General features: G+C 41.1%; 1 protein-coding gene across 2 annotated transcripts; it reads right to left on the bottom strand.

Moving 5' to 3' along the window:
- Nucleotides 1-8,665: 8,665 nt before the first annotated feature.
- Nucleotides 8,666-14,001, bottom strand: asb5a (ankyrin repeat and SOCS box containing 5a). 2 transcript variants are annotated; one of them, XM_062394590.1, is made up of 7 exons: nucleotides 13,610-14,001; nucleotides 12,081-12,160; nucleotides 11,424-11,531; nucleotides 11,014-11,164; nucleotides 10,372-10,506; nucleotides 9,384-9,575; nucleotides 8,666-9,289 (listed from the first exon to the last, which is right to left on the bottom strand). In XM_062394590.1, exons 1-7 carry the CDS (start codon nucleotides 13,812-13,814, stop codon nucleotides 9,162-9,164), a joined length of 999 nt encoding a protein of 332 aa, XP_062250574.1. In that variant the 5' UTR covers nucleotides 13,815-14,001; the 3' UTR covers nucleotides 8,666-9,161. The 2 variants fall into 2 exon arrangements, with proteins under 2 accessions (XP_062250574.1, XP_062250575.1); XM_062394591.1 differs by lacking the exon at nucleotides 13,610-14,001 and adding an exon at nucleotides 12,703-13,145.
- Nucleotides 14,002-14,286: the final 285 nt, after the last annotated feature.

Here is a 14,286-nt window from a genome sequence, read left to right as displayed (position 1 = left end):
AGCTGCCGTGGGATGAAGATGTGCTGTATGAGGGAGATCTGACTTGACTTGAAGCGCAGACAGATGGTTGAATGGGTGGACGATCAGACAGGTGGATGAGATAAAACTTTAATGATCCCTGTGGGGAAATTGAGCTTCTGCTGCTGCAGAGAAGATGAAAAGAGGCAGGAGGGAGGCAAGTGGAGAACTCTGAGAATGATCCAAGTAAACACATTTACCAAAATAGATTGTACATAATACAGAGATGGGAAGTGTTGAAAGCACAGTGAGTGATTGAACAGGTCGGCACCGGCTCAAGTGGCAGATGAGGTGACAACCTGCCGCTTTACACATGAACATACTGGGGAAATGTATTTTTCATCCAACACTATACTTTATCTGCCCCAATTAAATTAATGATGACAGCTGCATTCATGGGCCGTCTATCACATTCTCTTTATATTAATTAGGTTTAAAAATTATTGTAATTATTTATTTATGTTAAAATGTAATGACTTATTCATATTTCATGGCTTAATGTAAGATTGTTAATTAATTATTAAATTAACCTGCTTTAACATATTGTCCAACCAAAGGGTTGAAACACCTGTGTCCACCGAGCATCTCTCTTTAGTGTAAATGATGAAGCTTAGCTTTTTATTAGCCGTGAGCGTGGCAATGTTCAAGAGACAACTGACCGTCTGTTGTTTGGACAGACGGTCGGTTGATCGCTTTGCTCCAGATCAAGCTAACCTTGATTTCTCATACCCATAATTAGCTTTTCAATCTTAAACCCGGCTACAACGGGATGGTTCTTGCTATCCCGTTGTATTCAAATTTGTCAGCCACATCCCCTTTGGAGATTGTGCACTGAAGATTTTTGGTCCACCTATTTACCGTGTTCTGCTATTTCCAAACTTAGAGCAAACCAGGCTCTCAGCATGACAATTTGGAAGACTCATGAAAAGAATTCAGCAAACCTTGCTTAAAAATAGCAGCGTGAAGCAGTGGAGGTAAATATTGCCAGTGGCTTAGAAGTGCTAGCAGGAAATAACAACCTAAACTTTAGGGTAGCACTGTTTGTCGGTATCTATTAATGGATTTTTACCTCGTATCTTGTGTTGTCCTTTCCTGCTGTTAGTGGCTTCCTTCTGTTTGAAATACAATTTTGTGATTAAGTTTGAATTTGAGTTGTATCTAGATGCACACTTTAATTGTACAAAAGTGTATATTATATATAGATTTGTACCGTGATCAGTAATTTGACTAAAAAGTATTGTGGAAATGAGCTCCAGCGCTTAACAAGATGTACTGTTTTTTGTCCTTTGTACAGAAAAGTAAATGTCAGTCAGTCTGAAAAGGCTTTTTCCTGTCGTGCTCTTGACCCTGTGTTGTATTTTTACTTTGATGAATCTTCCTGTTGCCAGTGACCTTTCTATTGTGAGTCTCGTTGTAGCAGGTTTGCTCATTTCATCATTGCAGTATTATTGGAGGTGGAGGATGCTGTGGTCACTGGTCTCACTGTACTGATGCATGTAAGCTCCATTAATCGCCTGATTTAGTTTTCAAGCGTTTTTTTGCAGCCCTTGCAGTTTTTGATCAAAATCTTGGTTTTAGTTTTGCTCTCACGTGAAAATGAGTAAATGATTCTTAAACCTCTATAAAACAGCAGTAATCAACATTATATCAATACCTAATTCATATTTTATATCTGTTTAAGTTCTATAATTGGCATATGGAACATAAAGAAATACTAATTGCACTTAATTATCTTTAGTCTCATGGGATTTGACAATAATCACATCATGGGCCAGTAGCTTTTTGGTGACTAATGTTGTTGTTGTGTTGTTGCTGTCTTCCGACTGCTCCCACGAGGGGTCACCACAGAGGATCAACCATCTGCTTATTCGATTTAGCCCTGGTTTTTGTTTTATTTTGTTCATGCCAGATGATCTTCCTGAGGCAACCAGGGTTAAGGGATCGAACCACCAACCCACTTTACCGCCCGAGCCACAGGCCCTCTAGTATTGCAAAAAAAATTGAAGATAAGTATTTAAATAAAAGCAGAATATCAGTGGATAATGAATATATATATCACAATCTGACATGCACGTGACTTTCAGACGATTTGTTCGCATACCATCACACAGACACACAAAGTGCCCCACCCTCAGCCTGGAAAACATGGCTACACACTAGCTTGCAGCGGCTTTGTTAATAGGGGTGAGAGATTTGCAGTCGGGTAAAGGGGGAGGGCTTTTTTTTCCCCGAGGGGAATCCTGAGCTTACAAAGCCTCACAATACTCCCCTCCCTGGCCAGTCATGTTTCTGCCTGTGCTTCCATCAAGGCGTCGCCCCCTCCTCCCCGTGCTGCATCTCCTCGCCTTCACCACCACAGCCTCCTTCTCACCGAAGGTACAGTGATGCCGATATAGGAAAAATGACCAGATGGTTGTGAACACCTCCTCGGGGCGTTTCAGGCATCCTTATGGCTTCAAATGTCGATTAGCAGACATCCCCCCCCCCCTTTTTTTCAACATTATGTGGTTTTTTACATAAATGTAGGTTTGTATTTATCAGCTTAAAAATGAACGCGCCGGCACATTGTATTTTTCATGAATGCACATGCAATTTGAAAAAAAACTGCAGCTGCTGCCTGTCCTCATGACCAACAGAAGGAGCCAAAGAAGCTCCAGTAAGCGTATTAATGTCTCCTGTATGCTCTCCAGTATGGGCTCGCTAGTTGCCATGGCAACCAGGCACCAGTTATTGTTCAGTGGGAGAGGTGTGGAGATATAGAATAAATATAAACATCACCCTGTAACCCCGGCCACTTCTTTTTACTGTTAAGTCAGTTTCACCGGATATAATGAGTGTTTACACAATACTTTATTTTGTATTGTAAAAAAGCAGCATATCAGGAGACAGGGTTATACTTTATAATGTGATAGGCTGCTTAACTAGCTTCTGATTCTTATCCCCCCCCCCCTCACGTTTGGATGCTCAGTATAAACCAATGCAACTGAATATAAGCATCAATCCAAAAATTCCGCCGCTCGTCACCCAGCGCCTGCAGGAATCAACAGGCGACAGCGCTCGCCATCTTAAGTGCTGATGTGTGTTCACGCCCAGTCAAGCTGAGGGAAATCAAAAGACACTGAAAGATTAAGGAGGTCAGGTTTTTTTACGGCCCCGCTGAGGGATGCAGGAAAAGAGGCTTTACCAGCCAGGGACTACCATGGAAACAGAGCGGGCGGATTTCTCAGGGAACCGTGCGATACGCAAGCTGGTGGAAAATTCTCTAAATGTCAGATATCCACTGTTACACTCAAACAATCGCCGTTAGATTGGTGTCGAAACAAACGTCCTACGTGGCAACGTTTTGTTTGCGGTTCAAGTCCATCCCCGCAGCAGAAATTAATCTCATGGTCATCTGTGGCTACTAGTCTGTTGAGGCTGGAAATATCATATCATTCCAGCGCTGTCCTCCCATCTCCCTACTGGAAGCTGAGGCTCTCAGACCACACGAGGAGCGGGGCAGTCAGCCAGAAACACTTACCATCCTGTCGTCCGTTTTTCACGAGCTTCACTGCTCAACTGTTCCGTACTCGGAGCATCCAGGAGTGCCTGGAGATGTAGGGCCAACAGGGTGAACTCGGTGCAACTGAGTCTGAGTGGCTTTGGCACCGGAAAACGCTCAACATGAAAAGATAATACAACAGGGCTTTCTTGACGTCGAACATCTATCGGCCATCGATTTAAGGTGTATGTTTCCTTGTGCTTATAAAGAAATTAAGCAAAGTTAAGGTTGTTTACACTCTTAACAGTACCTGGCTACAAAAACTATATTATAGAACAAGCCCTTCGAAATCAGGTGAAAACTATATTATGTACTTACATATTACAGTAAGAGCCCAACTGATGTGGAGTTTAGGATACCGTTACCGATCTTTGAGTGGATACATATTCAACGATATATACATCATTTGTAATATATATATTTTTAAAAGGCAGTGATTTCTAAGAAGTTGTTATCAAACCTTTAAGCCAAAAATAAGTAGCTGAGGCTTTATATGTTGGAGTTTAACCCCAAACTTATGAATGAAAAGAAAACATAAATACAACCACTTATATATAATTTGAATTGAGAAAAAATTTGAACAGAAATCTTTCCTGCATTATTTCTTCTGTAAAATAAACATTTTAAAATCGGTGCATCTGTGAAAAAGCTCATTTTGCTACATAAATAAATTGGTTGCGCTCCAATCACACTTATGTACACAGCTTCAAAACATTAACTAACACCGGCACTCATTTGTTTACCTCTATGTTCTGTTTGCTGCAGTCACTGATGCACTGTAAGTATATAAGATGACAGACCACAGCCCTGAGGTGATCCAGTAAAAAGGGCACAACATATGGTGCCATTACCACTGACACACAGGATCTGTCTGTGCAGTAATTCAATATCCATCCAGCAAAACAAGGATCCATTTACTGGTTTAAATATGGGAGTACATGAATTTGGTTAAACGTGGCATTAAAAAACACCCCAAGAAAAGTGTTACCTACTTAATACACCTCCCCATCATCTAATTTAAGTTTTTTAATCTCTTCATAAGCAGTGACGCAAGATACAGAGTTATATAATCCTTATCACACGTTTGGGATTTAATGAAGCTGTCAGCACGTTACCACGGGCAAAGTTCTACTGACATCTTAATAGAGACACAGCATCTTCAGCCTGTGGTCATCAACCACCAAACTAAAGCCGGTGACTCATCACCCACTCGTGCTGATGTGCAGCATCTCCTGTCCGTGCACAGTGAGTGATGAAATCTATTCAACCCAGAGCTGCAAAAATTGGGAACATTAATGATTTAGAAAACAAGACAGGGAAAAGCTTTCTTTGTCTCCATGCTGCTGCCCGGTTATTTTTAATTTAGGAATCAGAACTCAGCATCAGGCGGAACCGACCACAGAGAATCTAATGAGTCACAGGATTAGTTTACCAGCTTTTAGCAGGTGGTGGATTACAAAAACCTTAGAAAGCAGTTTTGCCTCAGTGACGGAAAAATACGAGGGAGGGTGCAGAATCAGAAATGGGCTGAGGTGACTCTGAGTTGGATTTGGCTCGGTGATAAACACACACCAGTGAACGTAAGGCAGGAGAATACACTGGTGTGTTTCCTCCTTTTTTATCAATGACTCACCTCCAGCAATGGATTTAGTCCCAGAAAAACCTCTGAGAAGAGCTCACGCCTCCCAACTGCCACCTACTGGCGCACGCAGGTACTGTCCAGCAGTGATGTAGAGCGACTGTTACATTATATAATCCATTAAAAAACAGTGATGTCATCTGTTTTTCAAATCAAGTTGCACTCTAGGCAACATTTCCGTGGCTTAATAGAAAAAAGGGCTAAGATTGGGATTATTGTGGAAACCGTATCAATACACAAAGTGACACATTAATACACAATTCTTTATCAAAGCACAGATCCTTTCGCAGGAGCGTCTGACGGGCTGATACACAGTTATCTGAGCGGCTTCACTCCAGGTCAGCTCTAGAACTCTATAAATTGGAAAGAAGAGTTAAGTTCAGCTGCAAGCATGTTCTATACAAACTAAAACATTTATTTTAATCTTTTAATCATTTTCACTATCATTGATATACAGCATATTAAATAGCATACTGCCTCTGAGGAGTAAAATATATCTTTATCTTCCTCTTGCAGAGTGAATGTAAAAATGATTAAATGGCTTTTCTCACTAGTCTGTTTGAAATGAGGGAACTGAGCCTGAGCTCCTCTGCCACTGAAACACAGACGGAGCAGTTGATCCTTCAGACAGAATAAAACAGCAGTTAACTAATTGTGCTCTCTGCGTTTTCATTTCACTTTATTCGTCACTGTTTGCCAAAAACACTAGACATGCCTCAAAGTGAACGATGCATCTCGGGCATCATTGTCATGGGATTTGAATTGAATTACAAACCGAAGCTTACTTGATGAGGTGCCTCCAGATGAAGAGCTGTCAAAGTGCTCATCTACCGAGATTGGGTTTCTTTTTAAATCGTCCTGCCAAACAAAGAAATGGTCAAAATTGCACAAATTCAGTAACATTCAGAGAAATATAAATTCTGAACTACAAAATGTCAGTTTATACATCTAACCCCTAGTTTGCCAGTAAGGTCCCAAGGTCCCCCCCCCCCCCCCCCCCCGGTGGACTCCCCTCTCTGTAGCCTTGTTCTCCAGGTGCCTGTGGAGAATTACCTCTGCCTTCCTCTGGTCTGATGTCGGGCGTCGCCATGATCTCCGTTATCCTCAGGTTGTTCTTCATGGCTTTAGAGGCTGTGGAGCGAGTCAAGTCAAACTCTAGACCCTCAGGGTTCCTGATACTAAATCATAAAGGTTTTTCCATATACAGGCATCTATTGTTGCTCTTGGTGCCTGTATTATTTTTACATTGTGCAAATGTGAAGTTTAGCCCTTTTCGTGGCCGGGTATTGTTATTAATATATTTTCTTTGCCCAGCCACAGTCGCTGTCCGGTCTCAGCATCCTTTCACTTTAGGTTGAATATGAAGCAGTGATGTGTGTAAGTTGTAACTGGAGTGTCCCTGATCTTTCAAGAAACATCAGTATTAGAGGAAATCTGAGAATGTGATGATCAACCCTGAGACTGTGGCTGTTACTGAAAGGTCACACTTCTATGATATAGCTTGTATGTAACACTTGTCATCTGTAGTCATGCTGATAATTTAATAAAAGTTAATCTTTAATTTCCTGCCCTCGCTCCCAATCCACACAACCTCCTTCGTCAAGTGCAACAGCTGCTTCCGTAAAGACGGGGACAATTTAAATAATTATCTGACTCAAAATAAGATCTTCCTGTAAAAGTAAATTAACCCTATTTAATTATTTTTTTTTATGCAAATACATGTACCTGTTAAGTGAACGTGAAACTGTATTAAACACTACATGGGGAAATTAATTGAAACTACAGCTCAACTGACATTTCTTTTCACCTCATGATACTTTCGATGTTCTCATGTTCTCATCCTACCCGCTATATCCGGCTCTAGTTCCTCTGCTTGGCAGAAAGTGATGTTCCTCTGTCAAATAAATGCTCTGGGAAGTGCTGGGGGCAATAACAAGAACATATCTCTGCCACAAGGTAACCACTGGAAAAAATCCCTGGAAATAAAAAGTGGAGGGAAAACAGACAGAGTGTATTTCAAATTCTGAACAATTGTCTGTCTGCAGCTTTGTAGAGCACGTGTTTTCTAAATATACTTCCTTGTTATAGTATATTTTGTTAAGGCATCATTCTGCTGCAAGACTTTGTTAACTTGTTGAGCTACGTGCTTAGCAAATAAAGTTATATTATTTTTATTCATTAAATGAACACACATTTAACTGGTTTTATGTTAGAAGGTATTTTAAATTAAAAGCCGTTTGGTATTAGATGTGTAAAATTGGTTGAAAAAAAAGCTGCTTCACCATGGATAAACTAAACATCTAGCAGCCCAGCTCAGCCCTGAATGATGAAACCTCCAGGGTAACATGTAACCAGGACTTTCCAGCCACACAAATATCAGTTTGAACATATTGAGGTGAATGTCATGTGTGTATGTGTTCAGTGGGGAGTGTAGAGTTTAATCAATAAGAGCTCCTCTTTACCTGAGCACATGAAATGTCAGGTCGAGGCTCTGCAGCCACTTCACCACTTCTCTGGACACTCCTGTAGGTTGAGGACACTGTGAAAGACGTGCTGCTGAACAAACCCACAGACGGATGTTGTGTCTGTGGTTGTAGAACAGTTATAGGATCATGATGGAGCCGATCTTGAGATTGACAAACGTACTTGACTTATTTAGTTGATATTTCCATGGCAACAAGACACATCTTCCTGGTGCTGTAGCTGCTCACACACAACAATGACAGTTTACTGCCCCCTGGAGGAAGTTGAGGCAACACAAAATTTCAAATTCTAGAAATTCAATAACATTTTTACCAAAATAAAGCGCTATTAAGTATTCATAATAATTTTAAACAATTAATATATAATACATAAGCTTTTAGAATACTTACAATAAATTATTTTAACCCGTACAGTAAATAGGGGGACTTAAAGTTAACTTTTTTTTAATCAATAAATAAAAAAAATGTAATATTCTTTTCAGTACAGACATGTTATATTGTGATAACATAACTGAATAGAATATCTATATATATATATATTGAGTTTGTATATATATTAAACTCAACTCAATTTTATGAAATCTTATCCCTTAATTTGCTCTATATATTCTTTTCACATTTTAACCCTATTCAGCACTTTCACAAATGTAGTTGTGCTATATAAATAAACTTTAACTTGACATGATTATTTAGTTTATAATGCCTCACGAGCATTATACTATATATATTCCATTAGTATACTACACAGTTTTAGCTTCTGTCTCAGATATTGAAACAAACACTTCTCCTCCACCCACTCATATATTCATACAGAGACTTTCCGGTAACGTCAGCCTCCTCCAGTTGTCGCTACATATTAATCCAAGCATAAACACGTCAAACTGTTTTTGTTGTTAATTGTTTTGTAGTTTTGAATCTGTAATAGACCTACGGCACATCTAAAATGAAAACTTAGAAACACAGCCCACACTTTGGCAAATGCACCAGGTTTCAAATGGATTTTAATGATCTAAAGGTGTGCAATGCAAAACTACGAGCACTCATTCATATATGTACAGTATAAAGAGATTTTTTGTGTCACAATATGCAAAGTTTTCAAAGTGCACCACTCATTTAATACATTTTCTAACAACACTACAAATCTGAAAAGCAGATAAAACTCTGTTTATCAAAAATATTTGTATTCCTAATTGATCTGGGGACGGCTGAGCCTGAGGGCCTGTTTTAACAATATCCTGCTTCACATTCGTCCAGGTCCAAACATCCACACATGGGAAGCAGACTAGTTCAACACAACGTGGTTCTGTCAGCTACTCTGCGGCAGCTCCGTGTCTTATTTCCATAAATTGTTCGTACAGCATTGAGTAGCAGCTAAAATTAAAGGTCGGAGGAGTTCATGGAGTTGATGTGCAGTTTGTCGAAAGGCGTCTTCTCATAAGTCCCATTGGTGGGGGGGGGGACATTTTGTTTCTTCTGCCTTTCACTTGTACTGCAGGTAGTTCTTGAGCCTGTTGGGCAGAGGCAGGTGGGCGAGAAGGTGGAGTCTGTCCCGGCCGACGCAGTTCCTGATGCACTGACGACACAGTTGGCTCAGGAGTCGTGGTGTAGCTGTGAGGAGGAGGACGTGAAAACTCATTTAATATGCTTGTGGGATTCATGCAGACAACGTTCAAAGACAAACGGGCCTCAAGCCGACTTGTACCTTCATAGACGAGCAGGAAACCCTCAGTTATACTGCTGGGTGGAGCCATGTCCACCGGCCTCTGAAACTCTGTGTTCCGGGCGTTAATGTCGGCGCCAAAGTCCAGCAGCAGCTTCACCGCACCTGTGAAGTCTTTCTCCGCAGCTGCGTGTAGCGGTGAATCCAGGGATTTGCCTTTCTGTACATTGGCACCTGAATGGAGGATAAACTTGATTATCCCTCCCTGCCACTGTCCAATAAGACAACTGCTACTGTTAACTATCACTACTATGTCCTGTTCATTTTTAAATCGGGCATAAATTGGTGACTTTCCTTTCCTATTAAATGGTCAATGCATTTTTTTATTCACCCGACTTCACACAGCTCCGCTAACTATTTCCCATTTTTCTCAGAAATTACTTTTGAACAGCCGTGGGAGATTTGAAGTGAACGGGTTGCTCTCAATCAAAGGTCGGAGGCGATATGGGTTTTCGCAAATAGTTTGAGAAAGTGATCAATCAGCTGTGGGCTACGTGGGATTGATGTGTCGCTGCATACGTTACTCAAACTGCAGTGTGTTTTAACCAATCTGTGTGTTGTTATAAGTGAAATCTCTTTATACAATCTCTAGGTGGAGTTTTCACTTACATTTAAAATAAACAAACATAGTTGGTTAGTTTAGCCTTGAGGGCTTTGACAAATGATTTGACTTTACCTCTTATTTACAATGACTTGCTCATGTAAATTTGTGGTTTATTGCTCTATTTTCTCCTCTCGTGTTCCATTGTTTTATTCTCACTGTGTCTGTTAGGTGATTTTTCATGAAACTGAAAAAAATAAAATAAAGCTGATTTATTCCTCAATATTCTAGTCTAGAGTAAAGGTCTATTTGTGTGTTTATTCCCTTGTCAGTGGACAGTAAATGTCCTTGTGTTTCTCTGTGTGTTCATCCAGGTTGTGTGCCTGACCGTATGGAAATATAAAGATCCACACTGTGCTGTGAGCCGACCTTCCCTCAGGAGTTTCCTGGCACACTCCAGCTCTCGGCAGACGCAGGCCGTATAGAGCGCCGTGCCCAGGTGAGGAATGTCCATGTCCACATCTGCCCCCCAAGTCACCAGAGCCTCCACACAACCGTGATGACCTGAAAGTAATGCAGCATGAAGACGAAAAGTAATGTCACGTTGGGATAAACCTTTAAAGCTGTGAGAGTTTGTTAAAAGAAGTTTAGTTGTACAGCACAGGACACAAATACAAGTGGAATCGATTGAGTTGTAATGTAATTTCACTATATTGAACATCAGGAGCAAATACACCACGTTTTCACCGCATCAAATTATCAAAAACCAAACTTCCTTGAAATAATTGTACTTTGACTGCACTGTACATGAGTATGATATGACAGAAACCATCTTTCAGAAAAAAATTACTTGTAAGCTTGGCCCATGTCCCATCCACTAACATTGAGGTGGTGGTGTTTACGATATGTACTGCAGCCAGCCACCAGGGGGTGATAAAGACACTTTGACTTTAACTTTATATATAGTCTATGCTTAAGGCTGATTTTCAACATATTTAAAAAGTCAATGGGGAAATTATAGATGAGTATGAATTATGTCATACATGCACAATATTCTTTTTTATCGTATACCTTTGCTTGTGGCTTCATGGATGGGCGAGGGGTGGTACACCATACTTTGGGGTTTTGCTCCATTTGCCAAAAGAGTTTCGGCGCATGCCACGCTGCCCACAGTGCAGGCGTTAAACAGAGGGCTGACTCCATCAATTGTCAAGGCGTTGACCTACAAACACATTTTCTGTTGATGTTATTCTTAGGCTTGGTTTAACCATGCAGGTTGACAAATAGCAACAGCCCGGGGGAACAGTTGAAGGGGAACAAACAAATCCTAATAGCTCTGCAGCGGCTGTAGATGGAGAGTGGCGCACCGCTCGTATGTCACCCCCCCCCACCCCCGCCTAGATTTTCCCAGCCGTGAAAATTACATTTGACCTGTGCGGTATAGCAACAATAAAGAGTCATGAGGTCAATTTGCGACTTACATTGGCTCCTGCGTCGATCAGAGCTCTGGCACAAGTAACGTGGTTTCCGAGACAGGCCTCATGAAGGGGCGACACGCGGTCTATGGTCAGCACGTTCACACCGTGACCCTGGAAACACAGTCAAGCAGCCGCGGACGTTAAACCGATTTAAGGGGCATTAACCTTTGTCACACTCTGTTGGTGAATCCATGGAATTGCAGAAAGATTGAAAGTCCTTTTAGAAAAACAGACCCAACCTCTTTAGTCATAGATTCTCAGTCATTGACAAGCTGCGGTCCTGTTTCAACTATAGAGAATAGTGGTCCAAAAAAAGCAGAGTTAATGAATCACCGTGTCAAATAGGGCTATGATATCAGAGCTTTGTCATGAGCTTCTCGGAGATAAAGACGTATCATTGTCGAGGTTGTGGCTCGGATATTTATTCATTTACTGCCTTCATACGAAGCTATTTCAAGGTAAGGTTAAAACTGGTCAACTGTAAAAGATATTAACCTCAGATATCTGTATGGAAACCCCTGACCTTCATCGAAACCTCTGTCTGACTTACAATATGCGTTAAATACAAATTAATCTCACAGGGAATAGCAGTGACAGAACCCACATTGTACAAATTAGGAGGATGCGTATAACTCTCTCCTTGGATTATATTCTCCTCACCTGAAGGATGAGGGTCTTCAGGGCCAGGAGGCGGCCATGACTTGCAGCCTCGTGGAGGGGTGAGCGGTCTGCCCAGGAATCTGGGACAGGAATGAGAATTATATATTATATTGTCATATTTGTCATCATTTACCTTGTGCTTCCATCCAGTACCATTGTTCACACCGCACAAGAAGGGGAAGATTATTCGCAGAAAATATAAAACCTGCAGCTTGAAGTGTAAAATAAAAAGTTTACTGAGTATAATCAAAGTGTTATTTTAAAAACAACTGTTATGTCTTTGTAGAATTATTTACTTTCACTGATATTTGTACTATTTTTACTATCATTTCTCATGTCAGAATGTCTTTATTCTTTATTTCTTAACCATTACAACAACTTGATGAACCTCAGATGTGAACTCACAAAATCTCCATCCTCTTGATATTTATATCAAATTCATATTCTACGCCTTCTAGTCACATTTTAACCTTCATCCTAAAGCATTTTATTCATCGTGCAGGACATTTTTATGTGCTTAAACAATCCTGATGCATTAATAATCTCAATAAACTTGACAAATTGTCTGCAGAAGGTTGGATGTCATGTAGGGAAAATAAAAAATAATTCTAATTTAGCAAACCTGAGTCAAGGTCCAGAATAGCCGCTGAAGCATTCCACACATTCTCATCATCATTATCCGCTTCAATCATAATTTATGGCTCATAATCAATCTGATGTTTTCTATTAAATTAATGCCATTTCCTTCATGCAGCCCATTTTCCTTGACTGACGTTGATTTAAAATATGGGTATAAAGCAGCAGCTATAGAGTCATTAAACAGATTTCTTCGTACAAGGGAGGCCATATCTCCAGGACCATGACTAATACCCTAATCTCGGCTAATTAGTATTCCTCGGAGTTGGTCTCCTTTAAATTAAACATTTCCCCTTTGAATGATCGCCGCAGATTATGTTGTCGTCTCTCGTCACCCAGAACGTGCCTCCCCGTCCAACCGCCTCGTCCCGGAGAATGTGCAGTGTTGTTTTGGTGTGCTGTGTGCCAGTGTGAGAGGGTGCACTGCATAGCTGGGAATGGAAACTAGGGCAGGATGGGGGAAGTGAGGGAGCGAGCGAGGGGAGGTGGCGGCGGGGGTATCATGACTGGGTTCTATTAATACATGAGAGGAAAAAAAAAGAGCTGCCAGCCCACAGTGTCTTCATTTAATATTGAATGTACACTTCATGGTGTATAAGCGGCGATTAAGCTAATAAAAAGGAAACTGGGCTATCGTTCATATCTACACTCTATATTAATGTGAATACAATTAACGGCTTTTACACCAACTGGATTAGCAATGCAGTGTCTATTGCTCATTTGTAAACACAGAAATTGTGTGTGTGAGCAGAGAGCAAACATTGATATTTTCTATGACCTTTTGTGCCTGAGGTTAATCATGTGTATTAGTGTACAGTTGCACAAAGTCACAAATACATAGAAAAGACCAAACTCCTCAGGGCTTTTTATGGGTTACTGCACTCAGTACTCACTGTGCCGTTGACCATATTCATAGAACTCTGCTGATATCCTCGCCGCCTCTTTGCGGTTCCCACGGATAACGTAGAAGTATGTCAGCAAGTTGAGAGAAATCTTCACAAAGAGCTTGAAGCAGAACAGTGCCAGGATGCTGAGGTAAACATTGGACAACTGGGCCGTGAAGGGCTTGTTGCTGAGCTCCTCTGTCGGGTCGGACATTTCTTCTGGCACGTTCACAGGAGAACGCGGCTGTGATGAGAGCCGGATCAGATGCTACACTTCAGAAAGCACAAGAGGAGCCTGCTTTCTCCTCCCGGGGCACTGACTGGTGGGCCGGTCCTGACAAAGTACAGGCTGGGAAAAAATAATGCCTTGCAGCTGCTACTGTGCCTGAGAGCAACTACTGCAATGTTATGGTACAATGTGAGGGGTTGTGTGTGTGTGTGTGTGTGTGTGTGTGTGTGTGTGTGTGGGGGGGGGGGGGGGGGGGGGCTGTGGTCACAAGTTACATCTCAGTCCGACACGTCACCTGTTTCAGCACAAAAACGTGACATCAAATATTTAATTTAGACATTTTTAACCTATGATTCTAGAGACATTTGAATTAAAATAATGAATTTTGCATATACACTCATGACAGTTTAACGATTCAATACACAACATAGCATGTGCATTTGTGTTTCTGAATAAC

Source organism: Platichthys flesus, chromosome 8, assembly GCF_949316205.1.
Source record: "Platichthys flesus chromosome 8, fPlaFle2.1, whole genome shotgun sequence".
Taxonomy (NCBI): domain Eukaryota; kingdom Metazoa; phylum Chordata; class Actinopteri; order Pleuronectiformes; family Pleuronectidae; genus Platichthys; species Platichthys flesus.
This window is presented reverse-complemented; position numbering and strand designations above follow the sequence as displayed.

Coding starts and splice junctions, on each gene's coding strand:
- asb5a (XM_062394590.1), bottom strand. CDS start 13,814: ATGTCCGACCCGACAGAGGAGCTCAGCAACAAGCCCTTCACGGCCCAG. Junction 11,532..12,080: donor TGAAGACCCTCATCCTTCAG/GTGAGGAGAATA, acceptor CTGTGTTTCCAG/GGTCACGGTGTGAACGTGCT. Junction 9,576..10,371: donor CAGGAAACTCCTGAGGGAAG/GTCGGCTCACAG, acceptor TCCTCCATTCAG/GTGCCAATGTACAGAAAGGC.